At 36.7% G+C, this 28,000-nt stretch overlaps 1 protein-coding gene across 2 annotated transcripts; it reads right to left on the reverse strand.

The window, feature by feature from the left end:
- Positions 1-28,000, reverse strand: Lk6 (MAPK interacting serine/threonine Lk6 kinase). Of its 2 annotated transcripts, none has more exons than XM_090165486.1 (12): positions 27,840-28,000; positions 9,271-9,418; positions 8,395-8,580; positions 7,438-7,535; positions 6,358-6,479; positions 5,802-5,938; positions 5,673-5,728; positions 5,519-5,611; positions 3,851-3,954; positions 3,177-3,267; positions 2,083-2,291; positions 1-1,513 (listed from the first exon to the last, which is right to left on the reverse strand). In XM_090165486.1, the coding sequence occupies exons 1-12, from the start codon at positions 27,852-27,854 to the stop codon at positions 1,177-1,179; spliced, it is 1,596 nt and encodes a 531-aa protein (XP_090021612.1). In that variant the 5' UTR covers positions 27,855-28,000; the 3' UTR covers positions 1-1,176. The 2 variants fall into 2 exon arrangements, with proteins under 2 accessions (XP_090021612.1, XP_090021613.1); XM_090165487.1 differs by lacking the exon at positions 27,840-28,000 and adding an exon at positions 12,928-13,335.

A 28,000-nucleotide genomic window follows, 5' to 3' on the forward strand; every position in this document is an offset into this window, starting at 1 on the left:
TCTACTTTCACTCATTTTATTTTATTTGTTCATTCATACACTTTTATGGATGGCAAAAAGAACTTGCTTGATTTTTCAAAATTCTCTGTACACATTGGAAATACAGCTTTTTGTACTTAGATGACATTGTTTACATAACCATCTTACTGACTTCCCTGCGACCATTGAGAATAGTCGCTCAGATTGTCCTTTATGGACTATATAGCCTTAAATTTAAAAGGTCCCATTTTAAGAATGGGTTCTCAGTTAAGTTTTAAAAAAAATTAACGAATGCTAAAATATTCCAATTAAAGACTAGGTTGAAAATAACCTTTCTGATTAACCAATTTGATTGAGCAAAGCTGAAAACAAGAGTAACCCAACGTTACGTATGTATTTGTTTTCAAATTTATCCTGGCCTCAAAATTCAGTTCAAGGCACGTGTAATTTAGCAGGCTCACAACCTTTCATTTCATCGAAGGTGGGCACCTAATTCGTTTTTTTTCTCGTAAATACATAGTATTCACTATAAAGGCCTTTATCACTATTGTAATAAAAGTATTCGTGACCAAGCAAACATTCTGATGTTTAAAATCCATCTTAAAAAAAACTTAAATTACAATAGCGAAGATTTTAGAGAACAATTTCGTTATTACTTTATAGCTAAAATCAAGGCCTTTAAAACAAAACTGACTTTCTATAGCAAATTATAGGAAGACTTGGAAACTCCCTAATAGAAACAGTCTTGGCTTTTGACCTGAATAATATCACTAATGTAGTGAAAATTTTGCCAAGTATTAAGCTTTTTTTTGTTTGTTTTTCAGACCACCAAGTAAAAAAATTAGTGAAATTTCTAAAGAGATTGAAGTTGTTTTATATGAATATTTTTTTGTAAAAAATTAATACATTAGAGAAACAGTGCTGATTTATAATTTTAAATAATAAAAAAGGGACTATGAGATTTAGCCATTATACTGGTGCTAAATTTGCATTCAACCTTAGATAATTAACCAAAAAACATTTCCAACAATAACTGGAAGCAACAGAATTCATGTTTATTATTATTATTATTTATTATCCAAAGTTGAATGCGGAAAAAATTAACACTGAAGAACAACATATTCTTAACGTATTATTTTTAACATTTTTAACGGTCGGAAGATTATGGAGGGTTCAGGAGCTTATTTCAAGCTTTGACTATCCAAATGATATTGGTTGTGCGTTTTGCGTATCGAGCTTGAGACTGAAGCTCCTGATCCTCCTCTGGGCCAGTTTGGACTCTCCCGGTGGAGAGAGACCAAAAATTGTCGGGGGCGTGGCTGGACTGCAAGACAAGGGTGTTAGAGGAAGATTGCTATTGCTTGAATTTTCATCATTAGACTGCTGGCCAGTCACATCCAGAGGGGCAGATTCTTGAACAAATCTGTTTAGTGTTCTCGTCGCTATCATGCTGAACGCCATCTGATGAAGAAATAGCCGTTTCATAGCATTTGCATTCTCTGCAAAAGCTGCCAAATCTTTGGCACTATTATTCCTGTAAAGATATAACTAGAGTTAGATTATATTACAGTATATCTTAACTTCTTAAAATTGATTTCATTATATTTTTGATTTTTCCTGGATAAAAATGATTAATAACCGGATTTCGGCAGTAAAATAAACCAAATATTTAACCTTCAATTTCATTACTAATTAAAAACCAAATTAAAGTTTGCTCCGAATTGACATTGCTAGAGTTTACTTTAGTAAAAAATAAATTTAAATCACTTATGTAAAAAGTAACTATTTAATCCTCATTTTAAATCAGATTAAAATCTAATTGATTTAGACTGAACAATCCTGCTTAATTTCATGATTTTTGAAATATACAGTAAAATAAAAAAGACTTGTTTTAGCAGGGGTAATAAGTGCTTGATTTGTTTAAAAAGAAGTTTAAAACATGGTAAAAAATAAATATGGTAACAATTTGTATACAAATAAAATCCGAGCCAAATAAAATTATTAAATTTAATTCAGACCAAAACGAAGCCATTATTTTCAAAAATCAATTTTTTAAATCAAAAACCTTAATTCATATTGATTAAAATAATAGTTCATTTTTACCTGCGAATAATGCTGGGCGTATCCAGTGGTGTAGTTGGGCCACCATGAGCTACCCACGGATGAGCCAGAACCATGCTGGCAGTGTATCTTTGACTGGCCTCCTTAACCAACAGGTGACTTATCAGATCTTTGGCCTCATTGCTGATAAACTCCCATTCACGATCAGGAAAATCATAAGCACCCTCTTGAATACAAGTAAAAAGCATGTCCTGTACAAAAAAAGGTAATGAGAAAAATACATGATGTAACGGTTCAACGAACTGCTTAATTCAAGACTAGATAAGTGGCTATCTGCTAAGCTAATATCTAAGGAGTCACACAGGCCTAAGTCAACTAGTGACTTGTGAAACCAATTATCAGTAGCCGGGTTCCACTGCTATACTAGCAACCACCACTGGCAATAATAGGCAACTCCTTCCCACAAAATAAATCAGGCCAAAGAAGCTTCTTCGCTAAATTAAATTATTTGGCCCTGAATGTGAATAGCTTTTACTGCAACACTGTGTAAGGCCCAAAGATGGCACAAAGCCCTTAAGAATAGTTAAAGTAGAGTTGCGCCACTTATCGCCTCGGGAGTTCCGGGTAAGTTTTTTTTAAGAGGGAGTTGGTGGAGGTCAAGCAACAACGCCAGTTAGTTTTGTGAGGCACCCCAGGCCACAAAAAATTACATTTGTGACTATTTAATGAGTAAAAATAAATGGTACTTTTGTTATATCTACATTATGCCTCATTTTTGCGCATATGACTTAATGGTACAATTTAGCTCCTTACAACTGGACTATTAAAGTGGCTACTACAAACAATGTTCCCAATAATAATATCACCCCCTATCGTTGCAGCAGTGCAAAATATTAATTTTATCACTAAATGAGAATCTCCAGCGATTTCTCAGTTTAACAGTCGAAGAATATCACTTTTAACTTCAAATTTTTTTTGAATCTACTACAATCTTTGTTAATAAACATATTAAAGTCATGTTCATTTTCGTATTTATCACATTTTTCATTGAACAAAATCAGAAAAAATTTCCAAATACCACTAAGATACATTGGGCCTCCACTTGCTTTAATTAAGAGGCGATTCTTAGAGCTCACCTGACAAGATTGACAGAACTCTCCTCTCTCCCAACCACAATCGCTTCCACAGCAACCATAGAAAGGAGGATATCCACAGAGTAAAATATACCTACAATTTAAATTTCATTTGTTTAAACAAAATTTAGGATATTGTTGTGGTTAAAAGTATTTATTAATCAGGTCTTAGTTGGAGAAAGATCTTGGTAATACGTAAGTATTAACTTTAGTTTGTGGTGTGACAATTGAAAGAGTTGTTTTTAATTAAAAATTACGCAATCTAGAGCCGAAGAACCCGTTATGGATTACTAATAAACATCTCAAGACAGAGTAAGCCCAAAAATTAGTGTATTCTGATATTAAACGGAAACTACTCTTACTCTGGGCATTTATAACATGTTGCACAAAGAGGAAATATTTTCCAAGATGACATTATGCCCTAACAATTAATTTATGACAGGATAATTTTATTGCAGAGCTAACTAAATTTAAAATTTTAGAGCGGAGTATAATTCAGAACAATAGTACACATTTTCTTATTTACAGCAATTCAACACACTTTTAAACAGGAGCAAAAGGTTTTACGTGATAATTCCAACAAAAGTTCAATTGAGAATTGAGTTTGAAAAATAGTTAATTCACCAAAGGCTAAACAAACAACTATTAACAGCAACTCAAAAAATATGGGTGCTTACATGATGACTCCAAGACTCCAAAGATCGCATCGTTTATCATATGTAGAAGCTTCTCCAGTAAAAGCCTCTACTACTTCTGGTGCCATAAACTCTGCAGAACCAACCTTTAATGGAAAAAGTTACTGTTACAATAAGAGTTTTTATAAATGTATGTGGCCTTCTTGTTTGAATGTGGCTACTACGTCACAATTTCAACTTTAATAATATTAAGAGAGAGCGCTTAGGGCACGAGAAACCTCGGAATTTCATGTGCGTTTGCAAACCACACGCGTCAAAACTATTCTAATAAAGCTATTACATTGTGACATAAGAGCAACATAAAAACCATTTTGGCAAGCGTGGCTGAATTTATTAAAAGAACTATTCATTATCGAAAACTATCTCAACGCCCCTTTAGTTTTTTGGCATTGAAACCTAGAAAGGTAGTGGCTTAAGCAGACACTTAGTTTTTCTTCGTTATTCGTAAATTTGACTTTATAAATAATGGTACTTGCATTTTAATCTATATGTTTGCTTACATTTTGATAAGTATATTTAAGAAAAACGTTTTTATGGCTTTTTAATGACTATAGAAGACGCTAGCTTTACTTTGCAGAAGCTAGGGCCATTACGCCACCTAGACTCGTTTCAGTCCCGAATACATAAAATTAAAGTTTCAAACTGACAAGGACTTAGGTAATAATAAAAATAATAATTGTAATAATAAAAGCTTTATTTTGGATATTCCCATCATTATACCACTTTTTTACGTGAGAGTCCATTAATTTAAATTACATTACATATGCATTTCAAAAAAAGGTTTTTTCAACCTATTTGGAAAATCTTAAAAGAATTTTCCATTTTTAAGGTTCTTTCTAAGGAATTCCAGATTCCAGAGGCTAATTCCATTTATTCCGAAACTTTTATTACTGTATTTGTTAATTTTATTTTGGACATTAAAGTTAGTCTCTCCGGCCCTTGTATTATAGACAGAGTTTTAGACATATGTTGTTAAGAAAATATCTAGTACACACTTTGAGTAATTTTGGTGGTATATTTTATTGATAATAATTAGAGCATAGTATTTTGCTCTTTAGAAAAAGGTCATCCAGCCTAACTCGTTGCGGGCGTCAACATTTTATATCTCTTAAAATTAGTAAAAACTTGGTTGTGGCAAAAAATAATATTTTGGAAGTAGTTTTAACTATGGGTTTTTCACAATCAAACCCCATTTCAAACTTCTTGTTCCCAGCCTTTCTATGAATTAGATTAAACCAACCAAGAACATTTTTATTCATACTGTTGTGAGAATGACTATGTTAAGACATTGAGGCACCAGTCTAATTTACTCCCAGCAACAATGGCTTGTGTTTCAATCACGTCGAACCAATGATATACCAGGCTGATTTGATTTTGATTTAAGGGGAAGGAGTTTACCCTTAAAGAGAGTGAAGGGGATTGAGAGCAACGCTAAAAGTTATCTGAACAGTCATTAAACAGCCCAAATAAATACATTATCACCCCAACTATAAAAATTATAACCTTTGTATTTTTATAGCACATGCTCACTCTGATCTAGTTACAAAATTTCATTCGCCAAGTTCTCAAAAACTTTATTTATAAGATTGTTAAAAAATTAGACCCCCAGATCCAAACTAGGAATAGTTCAAGCTTAATTTATACACTTACTGGTGTAAGAAGTTCAGGTGTACTAACAGGGGTGTTGTTGCTTAATATTACACCACTACCAAGATCGAAATCACAAATCTTCACAGGGCAAACCTAGAAAATAATTTAATTGGTTAAATTCCGGAAATGAAGTCAACGTGTATTTGAAATTTACCTGATCTTGACTGTGGCACAAGATATTTTCCGGCTTGAGATCCCGGTGTGCAATACCTTTGGGAATTTCAAATATATAAAACCATGTATTATAAATAGACGCAAATCTCAAATATGACTAAGCACATACCTTTCTGGTGCAGGAACTTAAGCGCACTGGCAATATCTCTAACAATTTGGCTTGCCTCGTTTTCAGTAAAATGAATGCGCTTCTGGATGTGTGCCAATAATGGACCACCATTGACCTTCTCAAAGACCAAGTAAAATCTGTAGAGTAACAAAATTTAGGTCTGCATTATGAAAAGCATACGAGTAACATATAGTACGATTGCTTAAGGTAAACAGCACGTATACACTCCTACACATTTCCTCCTATGCCGGTTTAACCGGTTTATTAGTAAGGCCAAACTATACCATCTAATCTACAATAAATATAAATAATATTGTGTTTGATAGAATTAAGTTTTTGTAAATGTGATTATTGCACAAGGCCCAAAGATTTGAATATCTTGGTACGCAGACGTCAGTACGGCGAGAGCTTTCTAACATTCCGCATCTCTTCTGGGAAAGGCCTTTATAAAATCGAATGGTACAGTAGCACAATAGGCCTTGAGTGTAATAAACTAACTATTTCCCTAAGCTACCATTAAAATAGTTAAAATAAAATGAACAAGATATTAACTCACCTATCCTGCTCTTCGATAAACTCAATTAGTTGGATGATGTTATGGTGGCCCTCACAATGATGGAATGTTTCCACTTCTCTGAATACTCTGGATCGGCTGTGTCCTGGTTCTTTTTGAATGATCTAATTAACACAAAAATTGGGATTGTAAACTAAATACACTGATCAATAATGAATTAATTTATACTTAGGGAGAACAACACCAAGGAACGAACAAGGGTCGAAAAACTGCCTCGGGCCGAGGGTTAAAAAATGCTCGGCCTCGGCACCGGTTAAATGGTCAAATCAGTGGCGTAGCGTGGGAGGGGCAAAGGGGGCCATGGCCCCAGGCGGCTTAGATGTAGGGGGCTGCCAGTGGCCTGGAAAATTGAAACAAACGCGGCCGGCCGAGATCGTGTATCAGAAAAATTATAAAAATCTGGGTTTCTTCGCAATCAAACAAGAGGTACCAATTAATATTGACCATTTCATTAAAGAGTTTGCGTTGCTAAAAACACTCAAAATAAAATTTTAATTTTTAAATGACTTTAATCCTTCTGAAATCAACAGAGCAACAATGTATCACAGATTTTTCACCGATTTTTTGCTTAGTTGCAAAAATAAAGGGGGGGGGGGCGGCCAATTTAGGGTTTGCCCCGGGTGAAAGAAATACACGCTACGCCACTGGGTCAAATGGATAAATAAAGCTTCCAAATAAAAGTTTTAATATCAAATATTGTAGATGTTTCGTCCCTCCAAGCAGCCGCGCCCCCTCACGTTTCGCTTTTTGACGGTTCCCACGAAAAGAACCTAAAACAAAAGTTACGAAACTAAAACTAAAACTTTCGAGTATTGACTCCTCCTCCGCGCAAGACAGGGTAAAAAGCGTTCCTTAGATAAAATTTTACGGTAGGAAATGGGCCAAAATTTCAGTTATTCATTTTAGCGAAAAAATCCTCGGTTCCTCGGCTATATTTAGACGACCCTCAGACCGAGGCCGAGGGTTTTCCAAATGGCCGAGGCTCGGTTCGATCCTTGAACAACACCTGCGGGTGCTTCAGTCACATTAGAAGACAAGTTTTAGGAACATAATATAACATACCTTAACAGCGTATTCTTTTCCAGTAAACTGATTTACACAAGTTTGAACAGAAGCATAAGCTCCTTCGCCTAATACTTCTCCGGTCAGTTTATACAGATCTGCAACATAAATAGATTTAAATACCATAAGTTGAGCTTTCTCCAATTAAAATCGGTTTTTTATCAGGTACTTAGTTGCGATATGCATAAACTGCATATATTTTAACAACATAAGCAATGACTACTGCGAATTATTACGGGTTAGAAAAAGAACGTCATACTAAATTTTTCAGCATGCATTAATTAAATCATTTTAATAAAGTTATGCAACGTGGATTTAGCTAAATTTTCTATAACCGTTATGTAGCTCTTACACAACTTTTTCAAGTTTTCCCCGCAAGTTCTTCAGTTTCCCCTTCCATAAAAACTATATACAGAGCAGGGAGCTATTGGCTCGCATGGAACAGCCCTCCTACGGAGCTTAACCCAGCCACCTGGGATAAAGGCATGATTTTGGGCCCATGCAGGGTTGTGACTTAGGTATTAGCATAGCTAATTATTTTTCATTAAATGGATTGAACATAAAGAGACAAAATTTGTGAAATGTATTTCGGTGACTTTCAGGTTTTTCCTGACCAATTTACAAAATTGACAAATTTTCCTTGACAATTTTGTAGAATAGAGTTATGTGTTTAAGTAAAATCTGGCCAAATATTTAAAATGTATTTTCAATACATAATTAAAAAATTTCCCTGACTTTTCGGGGTCATTTATACATTCCGAGACTTTTCCAGGGCATATACGAACCCCGAGTATGTTTTAGTAGGTTCATCACCTGTACACAACCAAACAAAGAAATACATCGAAAAAGATTAGACAGGGAGAGAGAGCAATAGCTAATCCTGATGGTTTAAATGCATTTAATAAAACAATTTCCACGATTAATGAGTTAAGTTTATTTAATTTCTTTATAGATTACCTGAAAAATTTTCAGCAACACAACTTGAACCAGTTCGCTTCTTCTTCCTTCGTCGCCGCCTTTGTTGCTGCTCTTGTTGTTGCTTTTCCTTCTCTTCTTTTGATAACTCTAATTCGTTGATGTCTCTTCCACGGGTGTTATGTAAAATTCCAGGCTCCAGCTCAAGCATTTGCTCATCAACATCATCTACAAAACAGAGCATTCCACGTTGAATGTGAAAATAATTTTCATACAATCACAATTTTATATAAAAGTAATTACAGTATTACAAAATCATAGTAACAAGATAATACGCAAATGACCTTAGTTGGGATCATAAGTCTATAATTAGATATCAATAGTGTGTCAGTCAATATACTGATAGCCATGCGCAAGGTGTCAAGGTGACCTATAATTGATGTTATACGCAAAACAAAGATAAACATGTGTATTGTGAAAAATTCAAAAAGATGCAACTTAAAAACAAATTATCACATCCCTTGTACAGTGATATTAGGCCTAACGACTGGGAATTCATCCTAGAAATTGCCTCTTAATAAAAACTTGATATTCATAAGGAGCGGACACACGTGAAACCATTATAAACTTATGCTGCTAAATGTACTAAATTAATGGTATTCAAACATTTTAAATTTATTTTGAAAATAAACATACGAATGCATTTATAAGTAGGGAGAATGACTAAGAAAATCCACTCGCTCAGTCGTTAAATTCACCCCTTCACGAGAGCGGAAGATAAAACATATCCAGCGTGTGTTTCAATCACCTACTTAAAAACCCCCTCACGCTCGAAGAGTAACGCTAAGAAGCATCTACACAGCCATTCTTCTTAAGTATAAATAAATACATTCTTGATAAATGTCAACCGCTAAGTACCTGGTATTAAGATGTCTTGACAGCTCATAGGAGAATCGCACATTAGTAGACCCTCATCAGGACTTTCACTCATTCTCACAGGCTTTGAGCTTTTTCTAGGCATGTCTACTGCACTGCTGTTTGTCCTATTCGCTCCCAGATGTGTTTCCTAAAAATAAAATTTAAATTAATTTAACTTAAAAAATATATTTTCATGAAACAACAAGCTTATAAATAATATGAGAAGTATACAAGAATTAATATCCCTGGCATATTTGGCAAATGTTTTTAGCTTAAAACGTGTACCTTTGTAGACTCCAGCTGTAAAATACATTTTGAAAAAGCAAAAACTGTGATGTTAACTTAATTTGTATATATTTACGAGGAATGCTTAAATGAAGTTATTTAGTTTAATTTGTATTTTAAGGAGACTTAATTCTGTAAGTTTGTGCACCACAAAAGAAGTAGTTTTTGATTTAAGTGAAGGAGGTTAGAACTTGCTCTAGATAACGATAGAACGTTGAAATTCATACTTCCCTCATGTTAAAAATTGTATAAATAGTTGTAAAAGACAGACACATTTAGACACTAATATGTTGGCATATTAACGTCACAAACAGCACATTCAACATCCAAGATTTACGACTTTTACGACCAATAACAAATTTTCCTACAATTTTTTTCAATAATTTCATATGGTTCAAGCAAGTTAAATCATCACTTAAAATTAAATTCAAAAGCTTTATATACCAAAATAAATAAATGCAAATGGAAAATAACATTATTTGGCGTAAGGCCCTTCAATATGGTTTGTGTAAGTATAAGCGTTTTGAATTATGTTGTAACTCATTAAGAGCTATACCATAAAAGAGACTTCGTTAACTTTAGATTTTTAAATCTGGATCCGAACAATAAACATTGATTAACCAGTTTTGTTGAATATAAACCCAGAGTGTTAGTTTTTTACCACCAGTGTATTGGTAAAAATTCAGGCGCTGGCACATGTGTGTGTTAGCATCCATCCCCTAGCATAGTTTTAAAGGTTTTTACATAGTTCTCAAGGCCAGCTCATGGGCCATCTGGGAGATACAAGTACCCAATATTTGTGACAGAAACATGCCAGGTTTGAAGTATTGATGCAGTTTTGTATGGTTTTTTTTAGTAAGAGATTTATTTTAAGTTAAGCTAACATTGAGTTCCATTAATTTCCTATTTTGAAAGACAAGTACGTTCTTGCATGATAGAAGTAGGCAATTCCTATTAGAAATTATATTTCAAATATCACGGTACTTTCACCACATAATTAGTCAACTTATTACACCAACTCACTTTCACTCTTATCTTCGTGACTAATAACTGTACTGCCCAGGGGCGTAGGAACCGGGCAATGACCCTCCCTAGAATTTTGCTGGGAGGGGCAACTAATGTTATTGCCCCCTCCAACCTATGGTCAGTTGAAATCTTCAAAAGGCTCAAATTCTCATTTTAAAAGCATATACAGTTTATAGAACCTCAACTGTGTTTAAATTTCAGTCTTTTCCCGCCAATTTACATAGTAGTAACAAGTACACATGCATTCGGAGAAGCTACACTCCATTAAAAATTAAAAACCATTCTCCAGACCCCTTTTCGTTTATCTTTGCCCCCTCCAACTTCTAGAACGTTCCTACGCCCCTGGTACTGCCAATCCTGATAACATAGTAGATACAGTAATAGAGCTTCAGCTATCTAATTAGGCTGCTTTCATCCAAATTTAGTGTATACAATTTTGGTAGCAAAATTTTTTCCCCATTGGAAGTTGCATACATTGTTGGAAAAAGAAAGTATTTATTTATATAGGGAGAATGAAAATAGGTAGTTTCTTTTTGCTTGTTCTGGGATTTCGGAGTAGGGCCAGAAATGTAACGCTATGACGTCATTTTACTCTGATTCTGTAGTAATGAATTCGGAGTAGAGCCAGAAATGTAACGCTATGACGTCATTTTACTCTGATTCTGTAGTAATGAATAGTTTGAGTCAGAGTAAAACCGCAGGGTTGCCAGTTTTTTCACATTCCAATTCCCTGACTTTTTCAGGTTTTCCCTGACCATCTCCGGAGATTTTCCTAGACTTATTTTGTGAAAAAATTTTAACTTTTACCCTAAATTTTAGTAAAGGTTCTCTATTTGCAAATTAAATTTAAATTCCCTGATTTTTAGACCCATATTCAAATTCCTTGGCTTTTCCAGGAATTTCCAACCCTGAAACATGTGGCCTTATCAGAAGATAAATTCTGGCTATCAGACGACAAAATCCGATTTACTCACTTTACACCTCCTTTTCAGAAGGAGTAAAAAGAGTAGCCCTAACACTCTGGAACAAGCGAATAGTTTGTGGGACAGAGTAATTCTCATCCCTGGAACTGGCAAATAAAACGATTTAGGGTCCAAGAACAGGCAAAACAAAACTACCTTATGCTGAGCATCATGGTCAAATTTACCCCAGCATGAGAGGGGGAAGGAAAACCATCACCCATGTGCACTTCAATTGTTGTAAGACATCAGTTTTAAGGAACCAATAAAATACTATGCTGATTAATAGGGCAAAGAAGCTCACCTCTTCGGAGCTGGGGCTGATTGGAAGCAACACTAAAACTATGTCAAAAGTAGTCATGGAACTTATCAGTCAATGAAAGGGTCAAAATGCCAACTAAAGTAAATTTATATATAGATTATCAAGGATTTCATTGTTGCTTTTTAAATATTTGCTTTCTCGATTAATGCACAATTTTACAGTCTTGCCATAAAAGCAGAACAAGTTTGTTACTAATTGATTGGCTGTTAAAGCCCAGAACATCATGCAAACTGCTATTTTGTTGTCATTGAGTTAGAAAAAATGTAACGTGAAAATGTTTGCATTTCACCAAGGTTATGGGCTGCTAGCATTGTAAGTTATATGTTTCTAATGTATTAGCTTCAATATTACATTCAAGAAAAGCTTAAACGACGACATATTAGTAGTAGGGATTGGGTAGTTGGGTCAAACACAACCTAGCACTTCGACCAGAGGTCCCATTGTGCAGCCCCAGCCTTTTAGACATGGAAAAGCCCAGTCTCCGAAACAAAGCTCAAGATTTGCTTCACCGAGATATTGAAAAGATTGCTCATTTCCAACAAAGATGCTCAAACGATGACATAAGACTGCAACTCCTGTGGTATGCCTTTATACATTTGTGGTGCTAAACCATTATCATTATGCTTCATAAGTGGCTTTCTGAATGTGAGGAAGTGAAACAGTTGGATGGTTTAAAGAGACAAAAAGTATGTCAGCGCTGTGAAAAGAGGTAGTAAAGAGGGTCCTTGTATCTAGGCAATAAAATATTTCAAAAAGACAGCCACATTTTAAGAAATGACAACATAGTGGCTAATGCCTTTCCTGGTGTTCTAGAGCAGTGTTTAACTGTAGAATATATATATCTATCAGGTACCAAAAGCATTGAGCAACTCTTTAAACATGACCCAATTATTATAATAATAAATAAATTTGCCAGTCTATATAGAAAAAGACAACTAATTTAACAATTCCTTTCCCACCGGTTTATATCGTTAAATGATTTAAGGCTTAACGTAGTACTCCGTAAGCATTAAGGGCCCTATGAGTATGATCGGCTTAACGAGAAAAAGTGAAAAAATAACTTGCCAGCTGCTTAGGATAAATTATTTTCGCCAATTTTACACGATAAGGTACGAATAGGTGAGAAAAACGAAGATTCAGGTGATATTTGGCGTGAGAAACGGACGGGTAGGTCGTATTCAGACCAAGGCCTGTGATTTAAATAGATGGTGGACAATACAGCTGCTTCTCCTGCGCAGTTCAATGAGAAGAAGCCAAGGCATAGGGAAAGATTTAACTTTACTATTTGTAAAATTTGGAAGCGATAGATAACCGTTGTATTTATCACTATCGAATAATGTAAAATATTTCGGTAAAAGTTAAATTAAAATTTCAATTACTACGTGTAAACCTTGGGGAAGCATTTTATTACTAAGCCCAGGAAAGCTGGGATTCATAACAAAACACGAGCAACGGCGGCCAAGCCCAGTCCGAAACTGAAGTTTCATTCTCGATCCCCCTCGAATCAGCGCCGCAAAAAATCGATCATACAAACAAGGCTGCCAGAAGTAAGTTTTATATTTCTGGATTTAAAAATTGGAAAATAGCCAAGCGGCAGTATTGTTTTCCATTTGAAAACTAGAGATACATCTCCGAACGTCATTGCTCTCACTCCGATCGACGAAATGCACCAGGATGAACATTTAGGGAGCTTTATTCCCGAATAAAAATGTGCCCCGAGCGCTATTTTTGAGCGTTTTTGGAGAGTTCGAGAGCAGTGAAATGGAGTACAGAAAAATTGTTTAATATGCAAATGGATCATGGAGCGATCTCAAGCGCTCGAGACCAGTCAAATGGAAAACTTTAGTTTTTATCTTTTCTAAAAATAAAACTCTTTTAACCAATGGTGTCAACTAAACAGTTAAGTAAATAATCAGTATAAAATATAATCAATCAGTAAAACATATTAAGTTATATTAGAGTGTATAAGTTAAATAAGTCTTCTTTGGGTGTGCGCTTCTAAATATTTTAGTGTAAAGGGGTTGGATAATTATCATTCGCAACCAAAACGATTCTAGATGGCGCTGAGGAATCAAAACGTCGGCTCCGCCATTTTGGTTTGTTTACTCCATTCCATTGTTATACACAATAAAATTTTGCAGCCTTGACAGATTTTGGTACAAATAAAGAATTAAGGAATTAACATGTGCGACTCCATTCGTAATTATTTATCAGCGCCGGAAATAGAATGTCCATGCTCTAACTAGGTTTGCGACACCCCTGTATGTTTCAAAGGCCACCGGAAGAGGGAGTAGCAGTAGATCTCAGTAGTTATGGAACATGTAACCTTCCGTATTATCAAAGATAATAATTATAGACCTCGTACCCTAGAATCGAATCACTGCCTTGTGCGTTTACTCACTTCCTGCCGGAACTCCGAAACAATTAGCTCCCTAGTTACCATGGTAACCCACTATAGATAGCAACCGGTGAGGGCACCTTTTTCTGAGGTCTCGCGCCGGAAGTAGGTAATCACTTGGTTACGAAAACCGTCAATCGGAAAGCCCTCTGAAATTCTGAATTTGAATCTATAGGGTACGGAGTTTTATATTATCTTTGGTATTATTCACGAACTCATCAAGTATTTGTTAAATAAGGCCTAAGATAGACTAAATTACATTACATCATAAGTAAAATAATAAAAAACTTGCTTTACACTTAATATAAATAATTTTTGCTAAGCCTTTGCTTAAAATAAATATAAGCGAGTAAACACCATTGAATTGGGAATAGTACCGCTAGGATTACAGTTTCAGACTGCCTTCCGCGAAGCAAATTTTTCAAAATTGAGAACTATCATTTGTCGGTGGCGCCATCCGCTGTTGGCGGAGGGAACTATATCCTACGAAAATGACTTTCCAATATTCCACCTTGAAAGTGATGGATGGCGCCACCCGTACAATGATAAAGTTGACGGCTGAGTACGCTGACTCGAAATTTCAGAATTGGTTTCGCGAAACCACGACTTCCGAACGCGCCTATGTCATTCTAGCGATACTATTCCCAATTCTATGGTAGAAACTAGATTTTCGGAAATATATTTCACAAAGTCTGTACCGAGTGAATAAAAATGATGTTTTAAACAATTAACCCTGATGTCATACTTTCATAACTAAACGAACATTTAAATACTTGTGCAAACGATAATTTCGTGAAAAGAATAAATTTTACATTTAATTTTAAAATAATGGTTTTACAAACGCTATAGACACGACAAGTGTCCATTTCTAGAAACGAATAAATTAACGCTACAGACTCCATATTTACCATTTCGGTGGTTTGACCCCTCTAAAACAATTAACTCGATAAGAATGATTGACGAAAGCTTATGGAGATACCAATCGCTAACATCATATGTAACGTATGATGCTATATGCTAACATTCAAGAGAGCTATAACCGATAAACGTCGTTTTATTGATGGACGTTCATATCTTATCTACTTTTAAATAACGAATCACACCCTGTTTTGGAAAGGCAGATCCCAAACATTGCCTTGTTTTTCACATTTAATAGTTCGTATAGAAAAGATAGGTAATTTATGATGTTCAAGGGCTGGCCCACGGGCCACACATGGCCCATCGCGTGATTCCAATAGACGCTTCAATAAATCATCCTCCAAGGAAATCGCCAAGAAGTAATATTTCAGAGAGCGAGGACCTGCAAGTCACTATTTATATAGTGCTTGTTAAAATAATGGAAATTTTTTACCTTTACGGCAGCAACAAGCGTTCCCTTTTAACCAGGTATCTTTTTTGACATATTAGGGCCTGGCAAAAACACGACGTTCTGTTTACAGGTGAAAAGTTTTCATTATTTCAACAAGCACTATATAAATAATAACTTGCGGGTCCTGGCTCTCAGAAATATTACTTCTTGGCGATTTCCTTGGAGGATGATTTATTTAAGCGCCTATTAGCCTTTTCAGTTTACATAGAGCCACGTAGTGGCAAATGCAAGAAGCTCATAAACTGCTGGATTTTCGTCTGCTAAGCAGACAATTTTTCAATAAAGCGTCTGCTTAGCAGACGAAAATCCAGCAGTTTATGAGCTTCTCGCATTTGCCACTACGTGGCTCTATGTAAACTGAAAAGGCTAATTGGCTGGCGTTGAGTTAAAAAATTTACTTTTGAGCGCCCTTGTCTCATTTCAGACAGATTACTGGTTTGGTGAGCAAAAATGTACTGTTCTTTTTATTTTATAGCTATTTAGTTTAGTTAAGTCTAATATTTTATTTCGATTATCTCGAGTCCTACTTTAGCTTCAAAAACATTTTTTTATTAATTCATCAGGATAGGAGAATCGTTTGTCGTCTGCTTCAGAAAGCATTGTCTAAGCAAAGAATATATAGGATTCTAGGAATATGTGAACTAAACATAAAATAACCAGGTGTATTTGGTTCAAGACAGTTGACGGGGTCTTAGAGGGGGATGGAACTCCGAAGACGAAAATCACGGTACTGCACCAAAATTGGAACCAAATAGGGATGAAAAACAAAATGAGATCTTTAACTAAATGCCAAAACTGACTTGGTATTTATATTTTGTTTTAAATTTTACAACCTAAGAGAGGTTCTGTCCCAAGGTTGCTAGAGATGCTTGCTCTGTCCTACAATTTAATAATGTTACCAAGCTTGTGGCGGTAACTTATGTACTATGTTCGGACTATTTTATCGTTAATCCGCAGATTTGACTATTTTGTAAACAGTCCTTCAGCAGTTGTGTAAAAGTATTTTAAACCTAATATGGTTTCTCTGAATTTCATGAAAATAGGGTACTTTGGGGACCAAACACCGATTTAAGGGTAGATTACGGACCTTGAAGATAAATAAGGACTTTTGGGTATTTTAGGGACCTGGGGGCCGCCCTGTTTAGCGACCACTCTCGTTCATTTACTAATGATAGCGACCACTCTCGTTCATTTACTAATGATAGCGACCACTCTCGTTCATTTACTAATGATAGCGACCACTCTCGTTCATTTACTAATGATAGCGACCACTCTCGTTCATTTACTAATGATAGCGACCACTCTCGTTCATTTACTAATGATAGCGACCACTCTCGTTCATTTACTAATGATAGCGACCACTCTCGTTCATTTACTAATGATAGCGACCACTCTCGTTCATTTACTAATGATAGCGACCACTCTCGTTCATTTACTAATGATAGCGACCACTCTCGTTCATTTACTAATGATAGCGACCACTCTCGTTCATTTACTAATGATAGCGACCACTCTCGTTCATTTACTAATGATAGCGACCACTCTCGTTCATTTACTAATGATAGCGACCACTCTCGTTCATTTACTAATGATAGCGACCACTCTCGTTCATTTACTAATGATAGCGACCACTCTCGTTCATTTACTAATGATAGCGACCACTCTCGTTCATTTACTAATGATAGCGACCACTCTCGTTCATTTACTAATGATAGCGACCACTCTCGTTCATTTACTAATGATAGCGACCACTCTCGTTCATTTACTAATGATAGCGACCACTCTCGTTCATTTACTAATGATAGCGACCACTCTCGTTCATTTACTAATGATAGCGACCACTCTCGTTCATTTACTAATGATAGCGACCACTCTCGTTCATTTACTAATGATAGCGACCACTCTCGTTCATTTACTAATGATAGCGACCACTCTCGTTCATTTACTAATGATAGCGACCACTCTCGTTCATTTACTAATGATAGCGACCACTCTCGTTCATTTACTAATGATAGCGACCACTCTCGTTCATTTACTAATGATAGCGACCACTCTCGTTCATTTACTAATGATAGCGACCACTCTCGTTCATTTACTAATGATAGCGACCACTCTCGTTCATTTACTAATGATAGCGACCACTCTCGTTCATTTACTAATGATAGCGACCACTCTCGTTCATTTACTAATGATAGCGACCACTCTCGTTCATTTACTAATGATAGCGACCACTCTCGTTCATTTACTAATGATAGCGACCACTCTCGTTCATTTACTAATGATAGCGACCACTCTCGTTCATTTACTAATGATAGCGACCACTCTCGTTCATTTACTAATGATAGCGACCACTCTCGTTCATTTACTAATGATAGCGACCACTCTCGTTCATTTACTAATGATAGCGACCACTCTCGTTCATTTACTAATGATAGCGACCACTCTCGTTCATTTACTAATGATAGCGACCACTCTCGTTCATTTACTAATGATAGCGACCACTCTCGTTCATTTACTAATGATAGCGACCACTCTCGTTCATTTACTAATGATAGCGACCACTCTCGTTCATTTACTAATGATAGCGACCACTCTCGATCATTTACTCCTGATAGCGACCACTCTCGTTCATTTACTCCTGATAGCGACCACTCTCGTTCATTTACTCCTGATAGCGACCACTCTCGTTCATTTACTCCTGATAGCGACCACTCTCGTTCATTTACTAATGATAGCGACCACTCTCGTTCATTTACTCCTGATAGCTACCACTCTCGTTCATTTACTAATGATAGCGACCACTCTCGTTCATTTACTAATGATAGCGACCACTCTCGTTCATTTACTCCTGATAGCGACCACTCTCGTTCATTTACTCCTGATAGCGACCACTCTCGTTCATTTACTCCTGATAGCGACCACTCTCGTTCATTTACTCCTGATAGCGACCACTCTCGTTCATTTACTCCTGATAGCGACCACTCTCGTTCATTTACTCCTGATAGCGACCACTCTCGTTCATTTACTCCTGATTTATTTTCTGCTAAGCGGTGTCGCTTTTAAATTGACGACGCCGAATGAGAATGTCAGACTTAGAGACGGGACGCGGGGGATATAACTAGTTGACCTTGAAAAAAACGGGTTATTAGGCACGGATTCGTGAGTAGCTCGTAAGACCCAGATATTTTTTCGATTTACAACTCTTCGAGCGACGTGGTTTTTATCAGCGTATACATACAATGTAACCCGTTTTGAAATGTATGTATTTCGCTAGTAACGAGACGCCCGCAAGGACAAATTTCAAGGACTAAATATACATAAGGACAGAGAGAAAGCTTTCTATTTCCCATTTTATTTTTAAAGGTGTGACAATCGTCCATTTAACATGTTAAGTCAATCGCGCGCTCTCATTTTTCTGGCGCCTTTAAATTAAGTTGAGGCTGACAGGAAATAATTAAGAACAATCGCTTCTATTCTCAATTTCTCAGTTTTCACTTAAAGGGCGGAAAGCGGTACAAATGTAGGCGCGTTCCTCGTGGAGGGGGATGGGGATGGGGAAAGCCTCCTAGCTCCCTCTTTTTTGTTGTTCCTATTACCATATGTAACATAATTACTCATAAGTATGACCCTGTACGTTTATTCCATTCAAAAATCTTCACTAACGGTTTGTTTCACCACGAACCAGTAAAAAGGTGGACTACGTTAGATTTTAACCATTTTATTCATCCTAGTAATTTTGGGAGTCACACTATTGGCTAGTAACATATTTATTTAAGACAATGGAAAACCTCTAAATTGAGATAGAATTTTTTGCGTCGGAATTTTAGTCAGTCCAATTTAGCTTTATTGAAATTTATAAACTCGCTCGGTTTGTGCGGATGAAGTTAAATAATGAGTAATTTCGAAAAATAAAAGGTTGGGGAAAATGACCAATAAGTGATCGCTTATGGAAAATGGAACACGTCGTCGAAGTGGAATATTCCACCAGCGTTATTAAAACCCATATCAAGCCTTGAAGAGTTAGGCCTAGGCTCAAAAGAATCTGCAAAGACTCCAACCTTGTAGATGCGCCAGAAAAGCTCAACCTGAATTTCAACTATTTTTTCCAATAAACCTGCTTCTTTTATTTGACAATGCAAATTAATTTGAGAACGTGAGTCTCCGAGAATTTCATTAATTTGCAAATTAATTACATTAACAGAACTTGACACTATATTGTAGTTCATTTTAGCTCCTAAGCCTTGGTTGTTCAAACAGGTTTTTTACGAAAATAATGGCCGTCGGTTTATCAGACGTAGAGCTAATTATTATCGGCATTTGAGATTCGATGACGTCAAATATTACGTAGGGTACGGATGACACAAGATCTGTGAAACAAACCGATAGTGAAGAAATAGAGCTAGTGGCATACTTATGAGTAATTATGTTGCATATGCTATTACAGTAAGAGCTCGGGCTATATAGCCTTAACATCAGGGTGTACAACAAATAACAATGATACAGTGATATGAAAAAAAAAATTGAATTCCAGAATAAGGTCAAGATAGGATATACAATTAAGAGAAGATAAGAACTAGTAAATTACATAATAAACTTAGGGCAATTGAAGAATACTTCGGCAAATTATTTGGAAAAAGTATTGGAATTCGAGAAACGGATGTTTTGAAGTTAGGCACCCGATTTCCATTATTATCCGTGGGAAAACCTGGATATGCAAGTCTTTCTATAAAGTCATTACGCTTGCCTTGTTTTAATGTATCGCTTTCGTCACGAGATACGTAGAAGTTCAGTTCAGCATTGCCAGACGTACGATAATTATCGTACACGTCGATAATTTCGACCTAATTTTTGGGACGTACGATATTTTCAACGTACAATAACCGCGGCCCACGGGCTTCCGGCGCAACCCAATGTTACTTTCGGCGCAACCCATGGGGCCCGACTTTGAACAATTGAGGTATATTTTTCCTGGGTTTATCTCCGAAGAAGTATGGCTATGAAATAGCGTCGGCTTCGGCGGTTGTTTTGTGAAGCTGATAAATCGAAAACCAGGTGAAGTATTACTGCATGGAGATGACGCAACAGGTCCTTGATAATATTATGGAGTGGCACCTTGTTTACTTCTGCAGCAGGTCGAAGACATTTCCCTTGGTTGTCACCCGTTTACTCCCCCGCAGAAACGTCTACAATACAGTCATGAGCCTGACTTTACTGGCTTATCCAAGCAATGACTGTTTTCGTTGTGTATTCACAGCGTTGCCTACTTTATTGTAAGGCCCGTGCACGCGTTTGATACACTTATATTAAGAAAAGCCGACTGGGCCCGAATTTTAACAAACGAGGTATATTTCTACAATAAAATGTATAATTATCTCCCATACCGGGTTCGTACACCTGGAAAAGTCAGGCAATTTTAAAATTATTCCAAAACGTCAGGAAATTTGAAAATGTTTCCAAAACGTCAGGGCAAAGTCAGGAAATTTTAAAAGGTTTCCAAAAGGTCAGAGAAAAGTCAAGGAATTTGAAAATGGTCCCAAAAAGTAAAGTAATCATATACAGTAATAACCCCAAAAAAATTGGGAAATTTTTTTAAAGAAAACACTAAGATTTTTACCTCAAACCATTCATTTAGTCTACAAAAATGTTCAGGGAAAATTTGGCAATTTGGTCAGGGAAAACCTGTAAATGTCGGGGAATTTAATTCCGGAATTTTTGTACGAACCCTGCAATAAGTAACGGCTCTATTGGGGCCCGAAAGTAATATTTTTCCGGGGTCCGGGCCCGCTCTCGGCTGCCCTGATAATACCTCATTCATACTTTTCCAATTGCAAAAACAAGGATACCAGCATGGCGGCTATAGCCATAGGTAAGGCGTGAGGTCATGCTGCCAAATACCAATAAGCTAGTGTTTATCTAACGCGGAAGGTCACGTGTTTTTTATTTTCCGTTAAAGGGAGTAGAAAGAACTTTCGAGGGCAGATCAACGAATTTCACGTTTTTGCCGCGTTGTTGATTGCTTTTAGTGGAATGTGAAATTAAGTCATTGCCCCCACAATAACGACCCACAATTTTCAAAACACACTATTGGTTTATATATTTACACAGGTTAGACTACTTGTACCTTCATACGTGCTGGCGTTTTGAGCCTCTTAAGTTCTTCTGACAGGCAACCCTGTTTCTACTATGCTACTGGTACGCCGTCTAATGTATATAAACAGTACTAATTAATTTATTATAAATTAAATTTTTATAAATTTTAATTATAAATAACACTAATGAGCTACCGTATTTATAATTTGATAATATGTATTTTAAAATTTATTAATTGTCTACGATACATTTAATTTTAAAATATAGGTGGCACTCCATTTTTAAATATAAATATTATTTTAACAATAGTTGATTATAGTTCAGAAACCTTACACAAGCCGGTGCTGTAGGCGCGAAGTAGAATTTTTCAAATTCTCTTGCACGATTTTTAAAAACCTTGACGCGGGTGTAGCTCATAAGCGTCCATCTCTGAGCCGAAGTAGTCTAACCTGTGTAAATATATAAACCGCGAGTCCGTGACCCGAGTATTAAATTGGATATATGAAATCTGTCTGCTCGTTCAAAATTACCTCTGCATAACAACTGAAAGTTCAACCGGAAAACCTACAAATTCAAAAAGTGTCTGCTATTTCTTCACATATTTAGTTTACGGATATTAAGGCAGATGGCGCTATATTTCCTAAGCTCGAAGCCTATCTTTAACCTAACATTACATTAAAAGGAGTATGAACTAAAAATAAATCGTCTGCTAATATTTTTAACGTAACTAGCGCCAATTACCGTCTAGCTTCTGTTAAACCTGGTGGCAGAAAGGTGAAATTTGGTTATCCATCATAAATATGGAAGTTTATACTCCCCTCAGTCGCACACTTATGACTGCTATGTTACTCATAGACTTATCTTATCTCGAATTTGACACATTTATTCTGCAAATATATTGGACATTTCAACACTAATCTGTTCAATTTTATTAGAATTATGCCACAAATTTTAGTCTTTTGATAAGGGGAGCTTGTTTTCAAATATGTAAGCCTTGAAACTCAGGTAAAAGCAATTTAACTTACGCTGTCAATGTTGCCTACGTTATTGTACAGGCCCGTGCAACGAATATTTCTACAATTTCTGGTATTTTAGTTCGCCAATTCTGGCCACTAGGTTCTCTCGTATCTGAACCACGTTCCCTAGACAACGGCTAAGTTTCAAGAGTTCTGATCTACAAAAATTATGGCGTTATGTTTAAATTATAATTAACTTCGGATGTAATTTAGTTTCTTTTTAAAGAATTTTAACTTTCCTGTAATTTATGTTCATTTTTTAAAGCCCACCGTGACTAAGTTATTCATAACGAACCACTGTAAACTTCTTATTGGGTCCAGATAAAAACTTGTAAAGGTTAACGGTAATAGCATAAGTAACATAATAAATATAAGTATGACACTTCATATTCACCCAAGGCAAATTTTCAACGAAAGTCTGTTTCGCCAATGACAACGTAAACGGACTGACAACTCTCCGCAATCACTCCACGACAGACTATCATTAACCGAATTCGTTCTGTGCCATACTTATGTTTATTTTGTTACTTAGGGTAGTAGTAAGTGTAGGGAACCGTAGGCTCATGCATGAAGGGCTTGCCACCACCCTCCTACGCATTATAACCGGGCCACCTGTTTAAGGTGGTGCCTTGGGTATTAATTAGCCTCAGTGTTGCCAATGTTGAAAAGCGAAAATCCCTCAGCCAAACTCCCAAAACGTTTTTAGCCACGCCCCCTCTCAAACCTCAGAGGAAAACATGACAAATATTTTCTAGTTTCGTCGATTAGCGCAGGAAAAAATATTAAATTAAAAACAATTAAAAAATACAATTTTTTTATTCAATTTGATTCACAAAAAGATACTGACAAAATATAAGGTAGGTTATGTTTTCGGAAGTAGTGATTTTTCAACAAAAAAATTTAGGTACAAAATCAATGATTTTCACTTAAAAATCCCTTAATCCTACCAAGAATGTATTTATTTATACTCAGGGAGAATGAATATGTCGAGATTATTTTTAGCGTTTCTCCAATTCCACCCGTTGGGGCCCCCGGTATGCTCCTCCGCTTTAATAAAAGCAAATATACTGCAATCTCATTGGTTTTTAAAAATTACGTTTTTTGACGCGATTAACGCTGCTGCGAGGACGCAAAAAATAAGACCTTCTCCTCCCCCTTAGCGAGACGGGGTTAGGGCCTCAACGTGTCCGTCGATAGTCTCGACATATTCATTCTCCCTGAGTATAAATAAATACATTCTTGATCCTACACAGCCTAAAAATCCCAAAATTGGCAACACTGATTAGCCTAGCCATCTATCGTGAATAAGAAGCATAAATCAAGTTTCATTAAATAAGTAGCTTCGCTAAAGGATGTGCCAACTAGGAGCAACAAACACATGGAGAACGCAGCTAGCCTTAAAACATGCTAACGCAGTGTTGTGTTCAAATTTCATTGGACGAGCCTTTACGCTGAACGTTTTACGGAAACGGATAAGACAATTTTCCCCTTCCGACGGCAGCAGGCGCTAAAGCGTCTAACCAATGAAAAATGTACACAAGAAAATGCACGACTTTTGACGGGTTGCGTTCTCCTTGTGTGGGGTGTTGTGTTTGTTGCTCCTAGCTGGCAGCATCTAGAGGATGTTCTTGTTAATTCAAGGTTCCACGAGCTAACATCCCAGCAGTGCAAATTTATTGTAATTTATTTTTCATTCCCCCACTCCTTCGACCCCTCTCTATCCAGGGCAACCGGATATGAGTTTGTAGCGCCACCTATTTTTTTTATTTAAAATATCGCCCGCGTTCATCGTATTCGTCTGCTATTTTTGGGAATATCACAAGAACGCCGGTTTGTTTGCCGGGATAGAACTATAAAAAAAACTTCTGTTTTGCAATCAGGCGCCGCCAGGTGGCTACGTTACAGGGTATTTTTGCGGTTTTTTCGCTCGTGGAACATCCTCTACTATTTAATCCATGGTTAAAATGTACCCCGCTTTGTCCTTCTCCAACAGCGTTGTCAGTTCCTGAAACTAAAATTATCGTACAACAGCCAAAACAAATTATCGACCTCAAAATTATCGTATGCCTGAAGACGGCGGTAGATTTAAATTGTGTGTGAAATAGTGACGTTAAACTTGTGAAATTAAATTTTTAAATAACACTAAGTTCGACCGATTGAAAACTTATGTTTAAAAATCGCAGTTTTAACTGGTTTTCAACCAATTAAAAAAATTATCGTACATTATCGTACGCGTGAGCTGAATTATCGAAAAAAGCGTACTATATAGTACACCATTGAAAATATCGTACGTCCCAAAAATTATCTCGAAATTATCGACGTGTACGATAATTATCGAACGTCTGGCAACGTTCTCCAGTAACCTTGCGATTTGTCGGAAAGCGTGCACGGGCCTTACAATAAAGTAGGCAACGCTGTGAATACACAACGAAAACAGTCATTGCTTGGATGAGTCAGTAAAGTCAGGCTCATGACTGTATTGTAGACGTTTCTGTGGGGGAGTAAACGGGTGACAACGGAGGGAAATGTGTTCGACCTGCTGCAGAAGTAAACAAGGCGCCACTCCATAATATAATCAAGGACCTGTTGCGTCATCTCCATGCAGTAGTACTTCATCTGGTTTTCGATTTATCAGCTTTACAAAACAACCGCCGAAGCCGACGCTATTTCATAGCACCAGAAGTTTATAATACGTCCAGGGCCACCAAGAGCGGGTCCGGGCCTCAAAGAGAGCCGTTACAACCGGATATAGCCATACTTCTTCGGAGATAAACCCAGGAAAAGTATACCTCGATTGTTCAAAGTCGGGCCCTTTAGACTGCACGGGCCCGCACAGTCTACGGGGCCCGGGTTTGAACAAAACCGTCAATCAGAAAGCTCTCAGAATTCAAAATCTAGGGTACTAGGTTTATATTATTTTAGGTTTTATCTACGTCATGCTGCCAGGTCCCTATTATCTCCACTTGTACAATACGCATTAAAAACACATGTCATTTAGTCCAGTTTTCATAACATTAGCAGACGTAATATTAAAATATCCAAATATTTATCCACATGTATCACATACCCATGACACTATTTATACTTACAATTGTTAGAGATGATAAAACTATTTTTAGCGTATCACTCAATCCAGTGATAATTGATACCCCCTTCTGTGGGGTTTAACATAAAATACTAATATCAGTGTAAAAGTAAACCACGATTTGCCACGTGAACCATAGTAAATTTTTTAAGACTTGGGCTGATGTATATTCTTTGGAAAAGTACCACGAAAGGAACATAATTAGCACGTGATCAAAACGCCTCTAACAATTTAATAGGATTGAATCCAAATTGATGATATCGTAACCAATATCCTGCTTGAAGTCTGAACGATGAATTCGTGATCGAGAAAACGCAACGATAACCTTGAGATGCAGGCCACGTGGTTATACTGATAATAAAAATAACGTATTACCCTACCGAGATGAGGATCAAGGTTACCACTTAAAATTCTGCCGAAATCAAAACCCGGCAGCTTCGGGGAATTGCGAATTATAGCGCCATGAAGGTAACTATCGGAAATATAAGAGAGGAGTAGCAACTAGGACGAACACGAGGTTCTTGAGATCGATTAACTACGACTTAAGCCTAGGAACCCCCCCCCCCCTAGTTTATTTGGCCCCGCCTAGGATTATTGGAAAAGTTAAAATATATAAAGTATTTAATTTTATGATTGCCAGTTTAAATTATTTTTTTAAATGCCATCTAAAACGGTTTACCCTTAACGAATAAGTAGTTATAAATTTTTTCAGCCTAGTTAAAGAATATAGGGATAATTCTCGTGACGTCACCATCTCTAGTGTCATGCCCTGCCTTGATCGCCATCTTGTCTAAATTGCACGTGAATGCCACCTATAAAACTTGTAGACACATACGACGCAAATAAACTTTGCGCTTTGTGTAATTTACAGATATCGAAAACTAACGTTTAATTTAACAAATTATATGATATTAAAGACGTGATTTCAGTCATATTTATAGCCTTCAATAAAAGAGATAAAACTACCGGCTTGTATAGTGTTTCGCCGGAGCGTATGAAATATATAAACCGGAAGTATCCCGCGCAAACCCCTAGCACGGTTGCCACAGATTTTTCAGACAAATTCCCTGACTTTTCTAGATTTCCCCTGACCATTTCCAGAGGACAGACTTATTAAAAACAATTTGCAATTCGAAACCTATATTTTAGTAAACGTTTTCTGTTTACAACCAAAATTTCATTCCCTGACGTTTTTACTAGTTCTTTAAATTGCCCGACTTTTCCCTGGAATGCTTACTAGTTCTTTATATTGCCCGACTTTTCCCTGGAATGCTTACTAGTTCTTTAAATTGCCCGACTTTTTCCTGGAATGCTTACTAGTTCTTTAAATTGCCCGACTTTTCCCTGGAATGCTTACTAGTCTTTAAATTGCCCGACTTTTCCCTGGAATGCTTACTAGTTCTTTAAATTGCCCGACTTTTCCCTGGAATGTTTACTAGTTCTTTAAATTGCCCGACTTTTCCCTGGAATGCTTACTAGTTCTTTAAATTGCCCGACTTTTCCCTTACGTTTTAACTTTTTCTCGAGTAATCTCGACTTTTTACTAGTTCTTGAAATTGCGCGACTTTTACCAGACGATTTTACTAGTTCTAAAAAATCCATGACCTTTCCCTGACGTTTTTACTAATTCTTAAAATTGCCTGACATTTCCAGGAATTCCACGTAGTGTGGCAACCTTGCTAACTTTACAACCTCGAAATGTATTCTTGTCAACGCGAAAGTTGCTATTCCTCTTTGCTGTTTTCTATGGAGAAATCTAAAAAGGAAAACAACATTCTCTGGAGCGCGTGACCTTGGCTTAAATCCAAAGAAACGGAGAGAGAAAAAGGAGGGAAAATATACCCGTTCGGCGCGCGCGGGCTTCCTACGACGCGACGGTTCTTTCAAAGGCTTCGCGTTAATCGCCATTCGCCTCGTTGCCGTCGTTTAAACGCGTGATTTCCAAAACGACACGTCACGGCTCTATTCCGTTTCACGATAATAGAATCGAAACTGTACAAATAAAGAAGTACCACCTACTTCAAATTCGATCATATTTGTAGAAGGCTCTGTTGACAACTTTTCACATCATTCACCGGTGTTCTCCCTTTTCCTTTCCTCACGCGACAGTCGTCGGCGGCGATTCGATACTGACTGACTAAACTGTTTTATGGACGCGCTCCTCTCGCGGTGTAGAGTAA

The sequence above is a fragment of the Leiobunum rupestre genome, chromosome 2, assembly GCF_980474605.1.
Source record: "Leiobunum rupestre chromosome 2, qqLeiRupe1.1.hap1, whole genome shotgun sequence".
In the NCBI taxonomy this organism is placed as follows: Eukaryota; Metazoa; Arthropoda; class Arachnida; order Opiliones; family Sclerosomatidae; genus Leiobunum; species Leiobunum rupestre.